Below are 21,386 nucleotides of genomic sequence, written 5' to 3'. Positions count from 1 at the left end.
AGGCCCATAGCTATTCTATCTCCTTTGGCAAAATAATGGAGAAATGTATACACATACAACTGTTAACCTACCTACTCGATCACAATTTATTAGCACCCTGTCAACATGGCTTTAGACCATTTCATAGCACCACCTCTGCTCTCTTATCCTTCACTAACCATAATAACAGCAATCGTAATATTGATACTCTATCCTCAGCTGTTTTATTGATCTGTTCAAAGCATTTGACATGGTGAATCACCACCTCCTTATAGACACACTCAAAACCTGTCATTGGACAACCATACTATACAGTGGTTCCAATCATACCTACATAACAGGCAACAGGCTGTACTATGGGAAAATACTTTATCTTCCCACATCCCAGTCACTCTAGGGGTCCCGCAAGGATCTATATTAGGCCCATTACTCTTCTCCATCTTTACAAATGACCTTCATTCTGTAATTCCTCAAGCTGACTGTATCCAATACTCTGATGACTCCACACTCATATGCGCTGCTGCTTCTCAATCAGAACTTCAGTCACTAACCCAAATGACCTTTAGTACAGTTGAAAACTGGCTCCTACAAAGACGTCTTATCCTTAACCCCAAAAACAAAATGCTACTATTTACCCCACCCAGAACCTCCCACTTAACTTTACTATTACTTCAAATGATGGAACTATAATATCTCCTGAACCAACCACCAAACTACTCGGGGTACTAATAGATAACAACTTGTCCTTTGAACCTCACATTAACAACACCATAAAAATAGTAAACAAGAAATTAGGTTCCCTCTATAGAATAAAACCCTTTCTTACACCTCCAGCCAGGGTTACTATTGCTCGTACCCACCTCTTCTCTACCTTGCTCTATGCCTCCCCTATCTATACCAAAATATGTAGAAGTAATCTGAGTAAACTTACATCTTCCTACAACAATATTGCCAGATTTGCAGCTGGGTCCTCCTATAGAACTCATCACTGTATCAATCTGAATCAGTTAGGATGGTTAGAGCTGCCAAATTTAATACGTTTCAATCAATTAATAGTAGCCCATAAGATCCTGTATTTACCTCAAAATACACCCATACTTACATCCCTAGTCATCCCCTATAATAACCTCAAGCCCTTACGCTCAGCTAATAACCTACTTGTACAAATATCAAAATCCAACAACTTAGCTGGTGACACCTTGTTCTCCAGTACAGTAGGTAAAGCCTGGAACATCCTCCCAAGCCAGCTAACCTCAATATCCTCTGTCAGCTTATTTAAAAACAAGCTTAAACCCTACCTCAAATCACACTGGCTATGCACCTGTGTTAACCCAGACTAAGTACCTAACTATTAACTAGACTCCCACAATTCCTAGCCTATCATGATCTTGTGTTGTCTCACTATTTTTTAGTGAGCTTAACCTTCCTTAAGATTTTTTCTCATGTAAATAAGTATATACTGTGGAATGATCAAACACCTTCACATGGTATCACAACCTATGTGTTAAATAACACTAGAAATCCATCCTTGTTTGCTGTTCTTCTATACTCTATCTATTGATCTCTAGTGTTTTTCTTTCTTAGGTTTTTGTGAGACCTTAGTATCTCTTATCATAAATTACTAGGTGTATCTAATTTTGTAATATGTTATAAAGATTTGTACTACACCATTTCTAATACAAATGTATTAGTCTTATTCATCTATTCTTAGATAAAGTTTTCCTTTTTCCTACTGAAATATAAAATATATAATCTTAGGCTTGTACTATAATTGTTAAAACTTATGTACCAAATTATACTGTTATTGTCTTTGTCTTGACCTTTTATGTTGTTGTAATTTGCGGAGCTTTTCTCCCCGGGCCTCCACTGAAAATGGACATATATCCAGCTGGACTAGCTCGGTCAACAAATGTAAAATAAAGTAAAATAAATAAATAAATAAATAAATGTATTGTGTCATCATCAACTACTGACAGATATCTCATTGGTTGCTCACAGTTCTTTACCAGGGAAATACAAGAGGAATGCAGCAGAGACCAATATTGTGATGCAAAGGCTAGACATTCTGGCAGACTCCTGCCATTGTAAAGGGGTGGCTACAAACAATTAAGTGATGGGTCTGTGTAAATGATACAGCACCTTGGTGGTATGCTGACTGGGTATCCCATTCTTGTGCATTTCTCAGCTTAACTGAATGGCCATATCCTGCTGTGAGCATACCTCTCAGCCGTACAGATTTGCCCAGGTTATACAAAGCCAGGAATCATATATCTGGTCAGTTTCCCTTCACATTGTGGTTTACAAGCAAGTTTGTGGTTATTCATTCATGGGTTTGTAGTCAGGGGTAAATATGAGTAAACAGAGTTTCAGACTTCACACACTCCATGACATCCATTCTAGGCCCCCCCTTCTGTTATTCTATCCTCTTCCCAACATTATGGGAGCAATATTTCAGGGGTATCTCTATAGCTGGACCTTTATCACTGCAGTATTTATGTCTTGGTCCACAATTCTTGCACTACAACATGGAGAGGCATGCTACTGGCATTTGGCAGCATGGAGTTGCATTCATTTTCTGTTTACTGTGTTTGTTAGTTAGGACCCCATGACATCCCTTATGATGTCACTATGAGATAGGCATTGGGGTGCCAGAAGCCTGTAGGCCATGTGAGAGTAATGCAGGCCATCTGTGTCAGACCAGGGCATTCTGTCACTCATACACTCAAGGCTGCAAGGTGGTGGATTCCCCTGGGGTGACAGTGGTAAGTAGGTGAGGTGTTTCTGGCAATCCTTCCTGTTCATAGTGATCCATCAGTCTGGATGTCGGCAGGGTGCTGCTTATGGCTAAAGAGACACCTGCATGGGGGGGTCTAATTCATAAGATCGACAGACCATTTGATCGACATTCATTTGGTCGACCACCAGTATTCAAGGCACTTAACAAGGACTTACTCCCCTCCCCAATGTTGTGCAACCCTGGAGTTGATATATATAGTTAGGGGGGTGTGGGGGGCACAGACCCCCAGACTGTGGGGTGGGGGGGGGCTAAGCCCCCCACCTATTTTTTTTAAAATGTGTAGTTTTTGTTGTATTTTCATGCTTTTAAATGAAAATAGGTGGGGCCCCCCACACCCCCCAATGTGGGGGGCTGTGCCCCCACCCCCTAACTATATATAACAACTCCAGGGTCGCACATTGAGGAGGGTGGCAAATCCCTGTTAAGTGCCTTGAATACAGGTTGTCGACCAAATGAATTTCGATCAAATGGTCTGTCAATCATATGAAGTAGACCCGCATGGGTCACCTATTCAGCATACTGAGTCATGTGTGTTTTGCCATAGTCAGTGGGGTCATTCTGAAATCATTCCAACAGCAAGGCTCTTACCTGTGATATACCTGTGGGTGTTTGTGGGGGGTGACCTGAGTGTGTGTGTGATATGTCAGCTTAGGGCACCTGCCTCACATGTATAAGTGGGACCTTATTCATATCCCATCTTGTGTATGGCCATCTGCAGTCTGGCATTGGTGTGTAACAAAGCTTTGGTGGTGTGGCAGTGAATGGACAGACAACCAGTATACCACAGTGGAGGGACAACTAATGTTATGAGAACCTCTAGATATAGAATTCCACAGTTGTGTGCAGCTGAGAGTTATTGTAGGCACTGCATAGGGTACTTGCACCTCTATAGTGTTTCCATGTAGGGCCCCCTGTTCATGGCTTGTCCGGCTTTCCACTGTTGACTGCTATTGACATCTGGACAGTGTACAACCATTAACATGTGTGTCACTGACAAGCACATTGGTTGGCACTGCAGTTATTGGGACAAGGCCCTGTCAAACACAGTACTGTACCTAGGCCACTGAGACAACATGCAGACCTACATGCTGACCACTTTCACACATTAAACACACAGAAACCTAGCACACTGCCCCCTGCATACTGTAGACATGCACCAATTTATCATGTTGACTGGGACATCTCTGGCACTTCGTGCTCCACTGATATTACTTCATAAACTTACATGTTACTGCATTTCTCCTATTTCTATACTTCTATCATGATTTTATTAATTTTCTACCAATGTCACCATGTTATACAATGTTATCACCTCACTACTGTATTGTAATTCATGTCATATTATTGTATGCTCTTATTCACTTATCTAATGTACTACCACTACCTGATATATTCTATATTATATGTTCTTTTATGTAACTACATGTGGAGCTTTTCTCCCTGGGCCACCACTGAAAATGGGCTCATCTCTGGCCCAGTGGACTTTCCTGGTAAACAAATGCAATAAATAAATAAATAATAATACATTTCTACATGGGATTGTGGGATGGGGCACACTTGATGACTTGACAAATTTGCAATGACTGTAGTGGTATTTCACTTACTCTGTTTGCTTCCATTTATTATTGTATTGTGACCTATCTTGCACAAAGGAGGCATCTCAATAGAATACACATGTTAGACTGTATTTGCATGTATTTCAGTTTCAGACTTCTTGCCCTTCAGAACTATGATGCAACTGCCAGACCTGTTGTACTATGTCTGTGTAGGTCTGTAGGGGGGCTATTCACCAATGCCAGCATTTGAGGGCCTTAGCCCGACCTTTCTCTATGGTCATCTACACCTGTCCTGCTGGGTGAGGCTGGGAGTGGGTATGTGAACCCTCACTGACAGCCATGTGTGTGGCCTATGGATACCCAGTTATTTGGGCCGCCACATATACTATGGTGGGAGTTATCATCTTGTGTAGTACTGCCTAGTATGTTGACACCAGTATTTGTTATGGATATCCTGCTGTTCCACATAGCTGTCAGCTGTCTGATGCTATCCCATCCTGCCACACAATTCCCTTGCATGCTTGCATCCATACCATAGCTATCAGTATCAGAACATACTACTGCATTCACTAATTGATAGGAGGAGTGACTTACCTTGTGCCTGGGCCAGTACTGCAGATGTTGCTGGAGGGCTGACTATGTTGGATGCATGCAGTTCACTGCCTAAACATGGTAAGGTATGGGTAGTGTCATGTTTGGCATCCCTTTTACTATATGTGCAAGTCAGAGAGGAGGCATTCCCTGGGTCCCTACTGTATCAGTATATGTGCTATGCGTTGCCTCTTTGCCAAGGCCTGGGCATACTGGGCATGCCTCCTTCTGCCTACAGGCACAGGCTCAGGTAGTTCCTCTTTCGAGTCACTCTGTGCCTGTGATGGCCTTGGCAATGGTGGGAGGGCTGTGTGGCCCTGTCCCATGCTGTTCCTGATGCAGTTGTTTCCGCAGGATCAGCATGGCACATACTATGAACATTTGTGTACATGTAGCTGGAGAGTACTGCAAGGCTTCAGTGGATATGTCAAGGCAGCGGAACCGTGACTTGAGCATCCCAAACATATGCTCTATAATGATTCTGGTTTGTACTTGTGCCTCATTATGGAGTTCTTGTTCAGGTGTGTGCATTTCTGAGAGGTGTCATCAGCCACGGCTCCAGTGCGCAGCCAGCATCCCCCACTAGGTGGCCATATGGGATGTCCCCACTGGCAAATGACTGTTACAGCTGTGTCATATGCCACATGTGGGAGTCATGATAGCTTCCAGGGCTGCCAGCACTCACATTCATGACAATGCCCTGGGCATCGCACACGATCTGGCAGTTGATGGAGGGAAAGCCCTTGCGGTTTATATAGACCCTACCCCACTCACCGGGTGGTGCTTTGTGTATGTGCATGCAGTCTATAGCACCCACTACTTCAGGATATTCTGCTATGTGGTGGAAGGGATGCATATTGCTGGTCAATGTCTCACGGGTCTTGAGGAAATATATGTGCTCACTGGCATGTGCTGACATGGCATCCAGGAAATGGTGGAGTACCCTGGGCGCTGATGCCTGTGAGATCCACATGATACCCCTAATTGGTCTATGGAAGGTACCTGTGGCTAGTATTTTTAAGCCTACACATACCTTGGTATCCACCGTGATCAGTTCCCCTCTGTTGATTCTACGTGTGAGGCGGGGTCGGCACAGCTCAATAATTTGCTGTACAATGTCCCTGTCCACCATATAGTGCTCCACTATCTTCAGATCATGTAGCCCCTAGTAGGTTACCCTGGGTCTGTGCACTATTCTCCTCTTCCTCACTGTGGGATGGTCATCAGCATTCACATCCTCAATATCCTCAGCCTCTTGCACATATTGATGTATGAGAGCGACAGTAGCCCCTAACATTTTGTTAGTTTTGTCAGGTAAAATTTCTCTGCCTGTGTAATTGGCTGATTCTGATACATTTCACCTGCCAGCTATGCTAGTTCTCCTTGACTGCCTTCCTACTGGTGTTTCCCCTTCCCATTTCCTCCCCGTTTAAGCCCTGAGGCATGTTGCGCATACTCAGTGCTCAGATGTGAACAGTGCTGCTATTTCCTGGGGGTTTTTTTTGTGTTTTTGTTTAAATCTCAGTGCGTGGCGTGCACACCTGTTTAAGCAAGGAAAACAGTGCTCAAAAATGTAAGACACACCCCCTTCCTTAGCTGTGCTTAGCTAAGGGCAAACACAGGCCACAGAGCTCCAATAAACTTACAGCATGCATGGCACACCCCTTATAAGGTCATCCACCTCTTCTACTTATACAGTGATGTTGCTGACCCTACATGGTTGGGTGCAAGCCAACACTGAGAGGAAATCTGTGATTCAGTATCAATCCCCCTCATTAGCATAAACCAGACTGCTAATTCATAGTTACCACACTCACAGTGAGCCTTCCTGCCTTAGCAACCACTATTCCCTGGTATTGTTGTCTCTTAGCAAGCTTGGCTACTCATGTTCCCAGCTACCTACCACATAATACTAACTTCTTGTAGCAACAACTGCTAATGGCTATTATGTAACTCAAAAACAGTTTGTATCAATTGTTCACTGATGAATCTCAACTACATTTTAACCATGTTTAGTATATTGTGTAAAACAAATAATAGAGGCTGCTGCTATGCTGGTAAACGCTCATGCAAGCAGTATAAATCAAAGTTGTAGTAAATCAAAACAGCAGGACTGAGCGAAAACAAGTGTAACACTTAAAGTTCAAAGTACTTTATTATCAATAATTAATAAGATAAGCGCTTTCGCTGTGTAGCTTCATCAGATCTTACATTCATTCTAAGATTCCACATCTTATATATACACAGGTTTTAAACAATTAACCAATCAAGTAAGTTAACTGGTATGATTATTTAAAGAAGCAGGCAAACATCAAAGACCTAGCCTAATATACAAATCTAATAAAGATAAAATCATTTAAAAACAATCTCATATATAAGGTATACATAAAAAACGTATATATAAAAAGTTATATATAAAAATGTATATCAGTTAGTACATATATATTTATAATTTAAAATAGATATTAGTGTAAAAAGATTCTATAGACAAGTATGCTTAATGTCTAACATATAAGATTTCATGTATATGTATGTATAAATTAATATAGTGTCTTATAAAATAAAATAAAACACTACATGTGGTAACCAAATCTATGACATAATGACATAGTAGTGATATAGAAGACAATTAGTGTGCAGAGAGATGGAATACCTATTTCTAGGGGGTTTATCTAATGTTTCTACGCTGTCTTAATTTTGGCTTGATAGAGGCCCTATCATTGAGGCCTAGTCCTTTATCTGATCTTAGTAGAATTATCCATTTGGTTTCCTTATCCTCTGTATATATCTTAATGTCACCCCCTCTAGAGTTGGAAGTAATTACTTCAAGTACCTTAAACAAAAATCTATGTGTGTCATCATTCAATGCTACATGCTTGGCAAGAGCATTATGTAGTGCACCTTTCCTTATGTGATATACATGTTCCTTTATCCTATCCCTCAGTGGTCGATTTGTTTTACCAACATAGAAGGATGAACATAATTGATAAACAGCTAGGTATATCACATGAGAAGTCATGCAGTTAGCTTCAGCTCTTATATTAAAAACTTTCTGTTGATCAGGATGAAAAAATTCTGTCTTACTGTCTATGTAACAACAGAAATTACAGCGACCACAGCATCTTGTGCATCCATTCTGTATAGATTTCTTATCAAATTTAGGATGGCACAAATGGATGCACAAGACGCTGTGGTCGCTGTAATTTCTGTTGTATATGTATATGTATATCACATAAGGAAAGGTACACTACATAATGCTCTTGCCAAGCATGTAGCATTGAATGATGGCACACACAGATTTTCGTTTAAGGTACTTGAAGTAATTACTCCCAACTCTAGAGGGGGTGACATTAACATATATACAGAGGGTAAGGAAACCAAATGGATAATTCTACTAAGATCAGATAAAGGACTAGGCCTCAATGATAGGGCCTCTATCAAGCCAAAATTAAGACAGCGTAGAAACATTAGATAAACCCCCTGGAAATAGGTATTCCATCTCTCTGCACACTAATTGTCTTCTATATCACTACTATGTCATTATGTCATAGATTTGGTTACCACATGTAGTGTTTTATTTTATTTTATAAGACACTATATTAATTTATACATACATATACATGAAATCTTATATGTTAGACATTAAGCATACTTGTCTATAGAATCTTTTTTACACTAATATCTATTTTAAATTATAAATATATATGTACTAACTGATATACATTTTTTATATATAAATTTTTTATATATAAGTTTTTTATGTATACCTTATATATGAGATTGTTTTTAAATGATTTTATCTTTATTAGATTTGTATATTAAGCTAGGTCTTTGATGTTTGCCTGCTTCTTTAAATAATCATACCAATTAACTTACTTGATTGGTTAATTGTTTAAAACCTGTGCATATATATATATATATATAAGATGTGGAATCTTAGAATGAATGTAAGATCTGATGAAGCTACACAGCGAAAGCGCTTATCTTAACTATTGATAATAAAGTACTTTGAACTTTAAGTGTTACACTTGTTTTCGCTCAGTCCTGCTATTTTGATTTACTACATGTTTAGTATAGGTCACCATATTTTAAAATTGTACTATGCTCTACAGCTGTTTTACATCTGTTTTCTTCTTGTCTTGCTTCCTTAACTGGACTAATGTCTATATTTAAATGCTATGTTTTTTTAACTGTATAATGCAAATAATAATGTAGAGCTTTTCTCCCCGGGCCTCCGCTGAAAACGGACCTGTGTCCAGTCGGACTCTCCCGGTCAACAAATGTAAATAAATAAATAAATAAATGTATTCCATTGACTATTACGGCAAAATACAGATTTGGGTATAAAATCTTATCCCCCCCCTTTTTTTTTTATTTTCAGGATGATCCCATTTGCGCACTGCTGCCCTATGCTTAAACGGCTGAGATCGGCCAAAAAAAAATAAATAAAACTTATTTTTTTATAAAATATCAGCTATTTTTCATGCCAATGGCCATATATTTGACCATTGGCATGCCTACTACATAAAATATATGCTTTCTTTTGAGCTGTCATGCCTCTGTTTTGTAATTTGCAGAAATGTATTCAGTTAGTAACCAAATACATTTCTGCAGGTTACACTATTCCTGCATAGATGCATACCTGCTTCCTGGATTGTTAATTCACCTCATTTGCATGGTTTTCACCAGCAAATGAGGTAATTAGCATACGTCAGTGGTGCCCATGCGGGAATAGTGTAGGGGCACTCGTTCACATCTAGGGGGCTCGATCTTGGATCGCTCTTCGGCCACATTGCATGCAGCAGCTCTGGCACTATTCAGGCACTCCATGCAGAGCTTGCTGAATCCTGCTGTCACAATGTGAGAAAGCTGCTATCTCTTCACATATAATCAGCTCAATGGATCATAGGGATAATCAATGAACACCCAAACAGCAAAATTGTGCTTATATACTTACTTCATAGCTGGGCTGGCTAATCTGAGGGATCACTAGCAGTATCACCAGAAGCAGACTAAAATCAGTCACCGCCAATGACTGTGGCAAACTGTACAACTCAAATTGTGGAGGTGCTACAAACATGGATGCACTGCAGAGAAAACACTAACAGTGTATAGAAATACTTGTGTAAATGAACAAAAAATGAAAAATATGAAAACTGGAACAATTCTTAAGTTTGGATTACAGCTACCTAACTGGGTGCTATTTTCAGCTTTACGAATGAATGATTACTTGTTTGTACAAAATCCCAGTGATGCATTTAAGAAGATCATTAATACACTGATTAAGAAACCCTCAGAGTAAATGATGAACTGGAACATATTATGGGCATTTACAAATATATCAGGTGAAAGATACTAGACATCCCCAGGGATCCAAATCATATGTATCTAACTGGTTCCCTATCAGAAGCCTGAAACACTATAAGCCTGAAAATCCAACCACATGTGTGTGAGAGAAGTCACTTCTATACTCTATCTTTTTTCTGCATTTTTCTCCAAATTAATGCATAAAGTAAAACAGACTGCTGTTCAGGTTGTGATTTTGTGGCAGATGTGATAAGCAGCTAGAACAAGTAACGAATAAAGTGAATCACAAACGTAGTGTGATTTAAACCTAAAAAGGTTAGTAATAAGGGAAAAAGAAAATATCTAGATTATAATGTGTTTATTTCTTCATTGACATATTTTCCAAGGTATGGTTCGTTTTCTTTAAGAAAACAAATTATTTGTTCTAATTGCATTTATTTCTACTTATGTTTTATTAATTCACTATCTTGTATTCAGAATTTTCAGACTGCTTTGTAAAATATTCTTTCATGTATTTCTGCAGAATCCAAAGTATGGATTCCTGATGAATAAGGTGTACTCCTCTTTTAAAAATAATTAATTCAGTACATTTTCAAGTGTAAGTCTGTTGTAAAAGGTTTTTAAGTTTGAAGTAGCGTCCTTGAAGACGCAAAAGCGCTTGCTATTTGGAATAAAGAGTATATTTTTCATTCAGTGGTTTGCTTCGATTGTTGTGGAGTACCTGCCATTCTTCCACATTTGTAAAATCAAACCTCACGGAATTCTAATGTAAATTATCTTGAGAGTACTGACCTTGTTTGATTGTACTGACCTTGTTTGATTTAATAGATGATTCACATTTGGATTGCCTTAAAGGAGATGATCCTTCTTGAGAAAGATGAATTCTGTGGACCTCTGGTGTTGGCGATTTGTGTTTAGGTGGTGAAACCAAAACTGCACCCCCTAGAAAAAAAATGAAAAAGAGTTGCTATGCACTCCTGACATACTAATTGGAAACAGATGTCAATGTTCTTTATCAAAACTTTGTACCAATAGTTGGTGTGGTACGGTCGTGATGAGTCCGTTGCACTCCCCCTGCTGTTTTCAACTTTGGCGTGGGATGTCTGCCTCCTTCAGAACTGAGGACCATTGTTGACGAGCTGTCAGATAAATCACTATGCCTGCAACACATGAAAATGAACCTTAGTTACAATCTTAACATGTCAAAAATGTTGATCAGAATTTGCATGCTGATTTTCTTAGTCTAAAATACCATATTTACAAAACAGGAGGTGGCCACTTACACATTACAAACTTTTACATGAACTTAAGCTATAGCAATAGTGCTTCTAAAATTAATCACTAACTCATCAGAGGTTAAGGCCATTAGTACATGCAGTGGATAATAAAGCAAAATGTATATGAAGGTATTGCATATGATTGAATGATATGAAATTTTGGGACCCAAAAGAACAAGTCTCAAAACAGAGAGTGAATGGCAGAAAAACAGAGTTACATATACTAAGTCAAGATGCCCATTTCTTAGAGTTGGTATACATATAAGTTTGAGAAGTGTAGAGGATTGCCCCCTCCTACACAAGAGCTGTGCAAGGTGAGGGGCAAAAAAGAAATTTGAAGAAGAGCAGAGTTCTTTGAGATTTGGTCTTTTACTGGGTTTTGGTCTTTTTTTCTTGGCATTTGGAGTGCTGACATTTCAAAAGAAAGCCTAAGTGACTCAGTCTCCAAAGCCATAACTGTAATACAATGTATACTTTTTAATGATTTAAAATACAGTACAGTCAAATTATAATGATATAAGATTAAGAAAAGGCTTACATCTAATTGTGAACAAAGAGGTTATTTGAGGAATTCACCATAAAAATAGAGGTTGAGTAATTCACCATAAAATTATCCTTGAGAGTGTTCATTTCACTAAATCCAAAAATTAAATTAGGAAACATATGCTGCGGTTACAGAAAAGTTAATGAGAAACTCACTGTAACAAATGATCTTTGAGCGTGTACCTTTCAATGACTCCAACATTTAGAAAGTAAACTTAAGGTTCAAGATATGTACAGAGAAATGAATGAGGAATTCACTATAACAAATTATCTCTGAGGGTATACCTTTCAGTCAATCCAAAAATTAAGACCAGAAATTAGAGGTGAAGGATTACCAAAATGCATTCTCAGGCTTAAGCCACAGGTTCTCAGTATTCATGACTGTTTATCAGAAACTAGATCTGATATAAATCTTTTAGAGACAAAGACATGTTGAAGCAAGCTGGTCTGTTCACAAACAGGATATAGCAACATCATGAGAATCACAAAAATAAATCTAAATCATTGCAAGCCAATGTTTACCTTTACACCAAAAATACAAGAATCAGCATTTCATAATCCCTCAGCTTAGGTGGTTCCTTTTGAATATTCTCAATACAGTTCACACTTTCTAGCTGTTACATTATTTACAAGTTTCTTTTCTATCTAAATGACAACTTAGTGTCATATCCTTCTGGAAACTTCCTTATCTCTGACCAAATAGTTCTCACACTGTTACATCCAGTAAATTTCCTTATGTCTAAGAAAATGCTATTCAAACAGAATACCATCAAAGAACAAGGTCACAGCATCATATGGCTGACAGTACTCTATTCATATGTCTCTAACAATATTACTGCCCTAATGACATTTCTATTCATGTGCCTCTGACAATGCTTTTGATCATATTACAGCTTGACAGTCAACAAAGTATAGTTATGCTTTTTTCTATCTCACCTTGAACAGAACTGGTTGTAGCACAACATCTGAAATGTTCTACAGAACACAGCTATATTTTCCTATTAAGGTTCATAGGTTGGTACTAAGCTATTGGTCCTAGGGCCTGTACAAGCCTAGCCATAACAATTCCCTGGCTATTTCATCCCACAATATTTACTTCCCTGGACCCCTCTCTAGCAGGGTGACTGATGTGATCCCTGGGGTAAATTTCCTATTTCCCATCCATTCATCAAGGTTCCTTATGAAGAGGGCCAAGGAGGCGCTCTGCTTGACATGTATGGGCAGTCTATTTCAGAGTATGGGGAGTCTCTGGGTCAGGAACCTATCCCTCCAGCATGTTTTGTTCATTGTGATGATGAGGTTTAGGTCCTTGGAGCATGTGGCTCTGATGGATTGGGATTTCTTTAATTGTAGCATGTCCAACAGCTCTGGGTTTGACATGGCTTGTATGTTAAGTACAGATCACCTCTGAGTAGACGATATGTGACCGAGTATAGCTGGAGATTTTTTAGTCGGTCAGCATAGGGCATCTGTTTTAGGCCTGTGACTCTTTTAGTGAGGTGCTTCTGCGGCCTTTCTTGTTGTTGCAGATGTCTTATGTGATACATACCAAATGGGGAGTTGTACTCTATGATGGGTCTTATGAGGGATGAGTACAGTGGGACAATGACCTCCTTTTTCTGGATGAAAAGCCCTTAGTGATGAGGTGTGCCACATAGAAGGATTTCCTGACTGTTGTGGCAATGTGGTTATCGAAGGTGAGACACTGTCCACCTGTGTTCCTAAGTCTCTTATCACACTTTCTGTGTTTAGTGTACTGCCACCTATGTGGTAATTCATGGGTGCATGTTTTTTTCCCAAAGGGGATAACTATACACTTCTTGGCATTGAGCTTGAGCCCATGGCTCTGGCACCAAGCATCTGTTTCTGTAAAGCCCTTTTGTAGAATATCCACATATGGGATTCAATAATGGCTCCCAGTCTGCAGTCATCTGCAAACTTTGTTAGCCAGAGACCCTTAGTTGTGGTCTGTACTTCAGAGAAGTAGATGCCAAACAAGAGTGGTCCCAGGACTGAACCCCGAGATACTCCATTTTTCACTTGTTTGGAGCTAGATTTGGAGTCGGCTACTTTTACAGTGTGGGTTCTGTCAGTAAGCCAGTTGGCAACCCATCGAGTGACATAGGGATTTATGCCCAGCTTAGTAAGTTTATCTATGATTCCAGAGTGGGGGATGGTGTCGAAGGCCTTGGCGAGATCAAGATAGGCTGTGTGGACCACCTTACTCTCGTCCACGGCTCTGGAGACTTGATTAGAAGAAGATAATCAGGTTCAGGAGACAGGATCAGCCCTTCACAAACCCAAACTGGGTGGGGTCCAGTGTTTGAAGGTTGCCAATGCCTTTGTTTATAAGTTACATGATAATACATTTCATGGCCTTGCAGATCAGGCTCATCAGACTGATGGGACGGTAGTTCCCAGGATCCAAGGTGGATCCCCTCCTTGTGGAGTGGGATAACTGTAGCTGTGCGCCACTCAGTGGGCACGAAGCCTGAGGTGAGGTTATGATTAAACATGACACTTACATGAGGTGTAGGTGTAGTACACAGCCCGGGATGTCATCTTATCCCATGGATGCTGTATTCTTAGCTTTGGATAGTGCGTTTTTTACCTGTGTGGACGTGATTACTGAAATTTGGCAATCTTTCAGTATTGTGATGGGCCCTTTAGGGGGTGAGGGGGGGGTAAAGTTGGCACTGAATCGATCTGCCAGGATATTGGCAATGTCCTTGGGATCAGTATATTTAATGCCATTCTGCTGTAGCTCAGAGCAGATCTGAGCATTGCCATTTAGATTCTTGACATAGCTATAGAATGCCTTGTGGTTGTCCTTGGAATCTTTAGCAATTTTATTTTCGTAACTGGCTTTGGAGGATTTTATGAGGGATTTCAGCTTCTTTTAACTTTTATTTCTACAATTACATATTTTTCAAGGTATGGAAGTAATGCTTGAAATAATTCTGCTGAAGAAATCCATCCTGACACATTTTTCTTAAGAATCCCATCAATGGTGAAAAGCCTACAACCTACTGCATTTGAGAACGTGACTATTAGCCAATGACTACATTTTCTGTTTTTCTGTAATTATAAATTAACACTAATTATCACGTGTTTATGAATATTCTTAGTGAGACACTTAACTTCATTGCTACTGGTATTTTATTCTAATATTCTGAGGATAATGAGTCGACTGAGTTTTTCCCTTCATGTTAATTTTGAGCCCCAGGTCAGTGGATCTTTTGGTGTCTGCTTGTTGCACCTTCCTTGTTTTAAATAGCAGTGGGCCAGCTGATTCTTTACATGTCAAGCACAGGTCCTTCTCTTTTATAAGCATTCATAAGATATGGAGAAAAGACAGAATTCCTGCTAGATCTTGAAGCAGCTGACATTATCTATCTCCTCTGTTTTTCTAGAAATCTCTGAACTTTCTCAAGCTGCATCAGATAACCTGTTTTCAGACTGCAGAATGTGCCATTATCGTCAGTAATTGCCTTGAATAATGATGTTCATTGGAGTGTAATAACTACTTATGAAGTACCTGTTAAGTCTGAGTGTGAGGAGTGCTAGAAAGTAGGCCTTTCTCACTTTGGTTACAACAAACTAATAAAAAGTTAATTCTATGGATTAACATGATTCTTAGGTCATTTATTTCATTGCCTGCCTTTACTAGTTTGCTACTGATTTTATATTCAGAATATACCTTTTATCATATTTGATATTTCAGAATACAAAAATTAGTAGCATTGAGAGGATATTGTTGTTGAATAACGATACTGTAACTTTATAAGAAAATTAGTATGAGTAAATGAGTAAGCGTACAGTGGAAATATATCAAGGACATTGTTGGATGCGAAGATTTAAGAAATTATGAAAATTTAAAATATCTGAACTTGTACAGTGTGTCATACAGATATTTATGAGGAGGCCTTACTCAGGTCTTTAAAGCATTTAAGACAACTTCCTTTGGGAATGCTATGGGTTATCAAAGAGTAGTACTGAAGCACTGGACAACCTATACAGGAGATTAGAGAACTCACTGTTGTACAAGGAAGTAGTATCCAGCAAAACCTACAACTGACAGGCCAAAAAAGAGAAATAAAAATGACAGCGTGGACTATTGAGGATTAGGAGGAAATTATGCATTATTACTATTATGCAAGAAGCCCAAAACTTCCATACAGACGATATTCAGAAATATTAACAGAAAAATTAGAGGAAAGAAAAATACTTGTAGAAGAAAAACTGTCAAAAGCTTCAAATCCAAATTTGGATTCATTAATACAACAAATCTATGACAAACATTACAGATGAAGAAACTTTCGACTGTCTGGAAAAAGAAGCGACAGAGGAAGTGCAAAAATATAAAGAAGAAAACCCAGAGATTTTTGAAAGGTATAAAAAAGAAACATATCATGGAAAAGAAGATTTGACATGCTGTAATATTTATGAAAAGTAGAAAGCAAAACTAATCAATACAAAAAAGGAGCACCAGAAATATTTTAAGAGAAATGCAGGTAAAGGCAACCGGATGTGGAAATTTCACAATTCAAAAAATAAGCAAACAAAAGGGGAAAGTAGAGAAGATGACTAGTAATGGAGAAATTAAATAAATAGAAATTACCTGTGAAGTGAATGATTTGTGTAGAAAATCCAACACAGGTAATGTCACAACATGATGGAACAATGAGTCTCCAAGCTAAGGAGAAACAGGAGGCATCTGATGACTTGCCACATGATGATGATGCTTTGGAGCCTTCAGAAGGAATCTGGTACAAAAGTTCAGTTGGAGTTACATAGCAAGGGAAGAAGCAAGAAACAGTGACAACTCTCAAGCAGGCAATGTTGTAGAGTGACAGGCCAATGAGTTCCCATATGAAGGAGCAGCACATGACACAGGACGCAGCTGAAGAGGATATGTCACAGGAAGATGTCCTGGAAATTTCTGTACAACGTACCTAGGATACTCAAAGCAAAGAATCTGCTCTCAGTTTAGAGGAAAATGATCTAAGGGAAGAAGTGCTTGATTTAATACAGCTGGACAGATATATTAAGGATGGATGGCTAGAAATGAAAGAAATACATTACAAAAAGTAAATAAGACCCTAAATGTTAGAAGTCTGATAAAACAGATGAACAAGTAATCAAGACTATTAAAAGAAATTCATGTGATATAACAGAAGTAAATAGAATATTTACTGTGCAACTACATTAATAAAGTCTTACCACAAAAACACAGCGCAAAAAGTGAAAGGAAGGGAAGAAATACAATTCCATCATGGAAGCACTGAACAGAGAAAACTATAAAGCAATTAATATAAGAAGTATATTGCTACAGGAAAAGAAGAAGAGGGAACAGATTATCAGAAATACTTAGACAGATTAGTAAAAGCAACACACAGTATCATTACAGACCAGAATCTGTCATCACTATTGCAAATAATAATCTAAAGATACCAGCACAAACAGAAAACCTTAGAATATATGCAGAGAAAATTAAAGGAAAATTACAAAATAAGCAATTCCTTGATGACCCAAAAAGTTTTATAGAGAACTGTGAAATGAAGCAAAAGGAATAGAAACACTACCAAAAAAGAAGAGATAGATACATTTTGGAGAAACATTTATGAAGAACCCCATGGAACATTACAAAGATGCTGAATGGATACAAAAAATTAAAATAAACAGTAAGCAGTGCAAATGTGCAGGATATGAAATGGGATGAAGTAACAACCAGAAATATTTAAACAAAAGAAGCTCCTAAATTTACATGAGGACTTATCCCTGATTAAGAGGTACTTCTGTGTGCATCCCGAACAGACACCAACCCGCTTAACAGAAAAAATGATACTCCTCCTTAAGAATGAACCTGTAAGCCATCCTAAAAACTATAGACCAATAACTTGTCTTCCAACAATGTACAAACATTATACTGGAAATAAAGGAGAGTTTATAGTTATTTAGAAAAAAAACTCAATCATGGCAATAGAACAAAACGGTAACACATGACAGTCATTTGGAACAAAGGATTGTTTGTTTCTAAATAAAGCCATAATAGTGAATTGTAAAAAGAGGAAGAATCCAAGTATGGCATGGATAGATTACAAAAAATCACTTGACAGCTCCCACATTCATGGATAAAGGAGTACTTACATTACAGTGTCTACGAAACAGTGGCAAACAACTTTGCAGCTGACCCAAGTCAAACGGCAAATTATTATTCAGGGGTAGATATTCAAAGGGGATATTCTGGGCTCTTTCTTTGTCACTGCTGTTGTTTTGTCTTGTCCTTAACCCATTAAGCTCTTTCCTTACAATCTGGCTCCCAAAAAACATTGCTTAAAGACTTCTCACCTATTTTTTCATGGATGACTTAAAACTGTATATTTTATCACATGATGAATTGAAAGCACAACTGCAGGTGATTAAAATTTTCTCAGATAATATAAGAATGTCATTTGGTCTTGATAAATGTGCAAAAGCAACATTTGAAGAAGGAAAGTTGCAGTACCAAGAAAATATCAGTCTGGTACAGGAATATGATATAAACAAACTTGAGCAGGAGGGATTGTATCAATACTGGGGAACTGAAGAAGGACTGGCAACAAAACATGAACATATGTAAATAAAGCTCAGTAAAGAATACTTTAGAAGACTAAAACTAATATTCAAAACAGCCTTGACATCTAGGAATAAAGTCCAAGCTATAAAACAATTTCTTCTTCCTGTTCTAACTTACAGTTTGGGGTGACTGACTTTCCCCACATGGTGTTAAATCAGTTCGACAGGAAAACAAGGAAAATGCTTCATGCGTATCAAATATTTACAAATCAATGTATACAAAAATTAAATATACCTTGCTCTGAACAAGGTATGGCCCTCTTCAAAACTGATTACATGTATTGTTCTACAATCAAGGGAGTGTAGACATATCTGCTGTCCTCATCAGATCCAAACATAGTGAACGTTTTAAAACAGGAGAGGAAGTCTAAAATGATCTTTCTGCTTGCTTTAGCAAAAGTATTCTGGTGTCAAGCAGGAATGGAAATGAAAGCAGAAGTAAACAAAAAAATAAGACAACTGAATGTGCCAAAAAAATGAAAGAATGAATATAAGGAGAAGGATCAGATGAGAAGGAAAGAAATGTGGAAAATGGGAAGTATAGAGATCTCATGGAAAGACTCCATATTGATTAGGATTTGATGCAGGAATGGTTAAGGACAGGTAAGTTGAAACCAAAAGATGAAAGGTTAATAATGACAGCTCAGGATAGAGGACAATGGTAATGAATTTGTCCTATTTTGTTCTGTTTACATTCATTTAAGTAGTGGATTACTGGAATGCTTTAGGTCCAAGTTTTCAGACAAAACTGAGTTGCACTTGGCTTTCCATACCAAGCAAAAGCTCCTTCCAGTCTGCAAAATACGGGGAATAAAGACGGTTTCCTCAGTCTGCCAATGTAAATCAGGTATTCTGTGCCCTTCATTTTTTTTTGTTTAGAATCTCTGAGCTTTCTTGAGTTAAGTCAACCAGTTTGTTTATAGGCTAACAAAATGTGGTATATTATCCAGTTTCTGTCTGTTCAAAGATGGATTTAGGTGCTTTAGGAGCATCACGACTTCTTATGATCTAACAAATAAGGCAATTGTGGTAAACAAGCCTTCCTGACTTTGTCTGCAATACACTAATCAAAGCTCAACTTAATGTGTTTAATGATACGTAGGCCTTTTATTTCATTTTCAGAGTTTAGCATCAAAACATCACTTGTGTCATTAAAATATATTCTCTCTTTTGACAATGCTACATTCAATGTCAATGTCACTGAATGCCAGGCTGTTATTGCTGCACTAAGTATCAATTTTGTTTAACCTTGACTAACCTTAGTAGAGGCTATTATATTATCAAACATGCACTCATAAATGTATTTTGTTAACCACCGTTTTTCACATGTAGTTAAGACAGAAAAACAGTCCAAACAGAACAGTCCCTACACTGAACCCTGATGGACTCCATTGGACACTTCATTAGGCTCAGATTGGTAACCTGCTATTCTTGTTTTATGAATCCATTTCTTTGACAGTTGATTTTCCCAGTAAACTTGATAATAGTTAGCAATCATTTGAAAGGGATTACTAATAATGCCTTCTTAAGGGGCAGTATGAAATGTTTTTGCAAGATCTAATGAGCTCTTCAAAACCTTCCACTTGATGAAGGTGTAGTTTTGCTCAACTCAATTTTCCTTAACATACTGAATGAACTAGCCCAATATAATTAAATTGAATCCAGCACCCTGGGTTTCAAAAAGTATTAAATTGCTCACAAGAGAGATTGATAGCCTGAAAAAAATGGGAGCAAGTTAAAATAGCTGCCCATCAGTACTATAAACATCTCAGAAACTCCAATAAAAACAAATTAAAACTGATAAAAAGACTGACAATATTAATATACAGGCAGCAAATTACTCTAGCCTCAAAGCATTCTGGACTACAGTCAACCAGCTGTTAAGAGTTGGTACACAAACACAACCTACACCCAACTTCATGTAACCATACTGACACAGCATAGCTAGCTAATTCAATGTCCACTTCATCCAAACAGTAATGGCATAGGCAGACACAAGTTCCGCTCCTTTATTAGCCCCCAAAACACTTGCAATCAAGCCAGTCCCTATTTCTGAAATCAAATAACTTTTACTTACCTTAAAATTAACCATCCTTGCCCCTGATAAAAATACCATCTGAGTACTTAAAAACTGCAGGTGATGCCCTACTTCTTCCTGTCTCGATTTTAATCAACCACTCTATTACCAAAAGCTACATCCCAACCCTATGGAAAAAATGATACATTCTACCACTCTCCATAAAGGTGGAAACTCAAATGAGCTCTCAAACTTCAAGCCTATAGCTATACTGTCTCCACTCTCAAAAATTCTGGAGAAATACATTGTCTGAATTCCTCAGTTTTCTCACTGACAACTGCCTCCTTTCCCCTAAACAGTACAGTTTCCTTCCTTTTCATAGTAGATGTCCAGCTCCCCTTAGTTTTATAACATCTGTCAACCAACATCAAAACTTTGGGAACTTCATCTCAGCACTTTTCTCAGATTTATCCAAACCTTTCAACATGGTATCCCACCAGAAATTGCTTCATAAACTAGCTTGCCTAGGAATACATGAAACTTCACTATATTGGTTCTCTAGCTACCTCTCAAACAGCCAACAGGCAGTACAATGAAAAATGACATATCTTTTCTTCACATTAGAGTGGATATCCCTCAAGGATCAAGTTTTAAGTCTCCTGTTCAACATATTCATTAATGATCTCCACCTAGATTCTAAA

The 21,386-nt window shown here is 38.3% G+C and overlaps 1 protein-coding gene across 3 annotated transcripts in view; it reads right to left on the bottom strand.

Moving 5' to 3' along the window:
* MDM1 (Mdm1 nuclear protein) overlaps positions 1-21,386 on the bottom strand; it is a 1,807,772-nt gene that overhangs the window by 400,240 nt on the left and 1,386,146 nt on the right. For all 3 annotated transcript variants that reach the window (XM_044062890.1, XM_044062891.1, XM_044062892.1), the window contains 2 exons: positions 11,260-11,390; positions 11,042-11,172 (listed from right to left, as the gene is read on the bottom strand). In XM_044062890.1, coding sequence (XP_043918825.1) covers positions 11,042-11,172; positions 11,260-11,390 — 262 coding nt within the window. The remainder of the gene's footprint in view (positions 1-11,041; positions 11,173-11,259; positions 11,391-21,386) is intronic.

Source organism: Protopterus annectens, chromosome 2.part1, assembly GCF_019279795.1.
Source record: "Protopterus annectens isolate FY-2018-M chromosome 2.part1, PAN1.0, whole genome shotgun sequence".
Classification (NCBI taxonomy): Eukaryota; Metazoa; Chordata; order Ceratodontiformes; family Protopteridae; genus Protopterus; species Protopterus annectens.
This window is presented reverse-complemented; position numbering and strand designations above follow the sequence as displayed.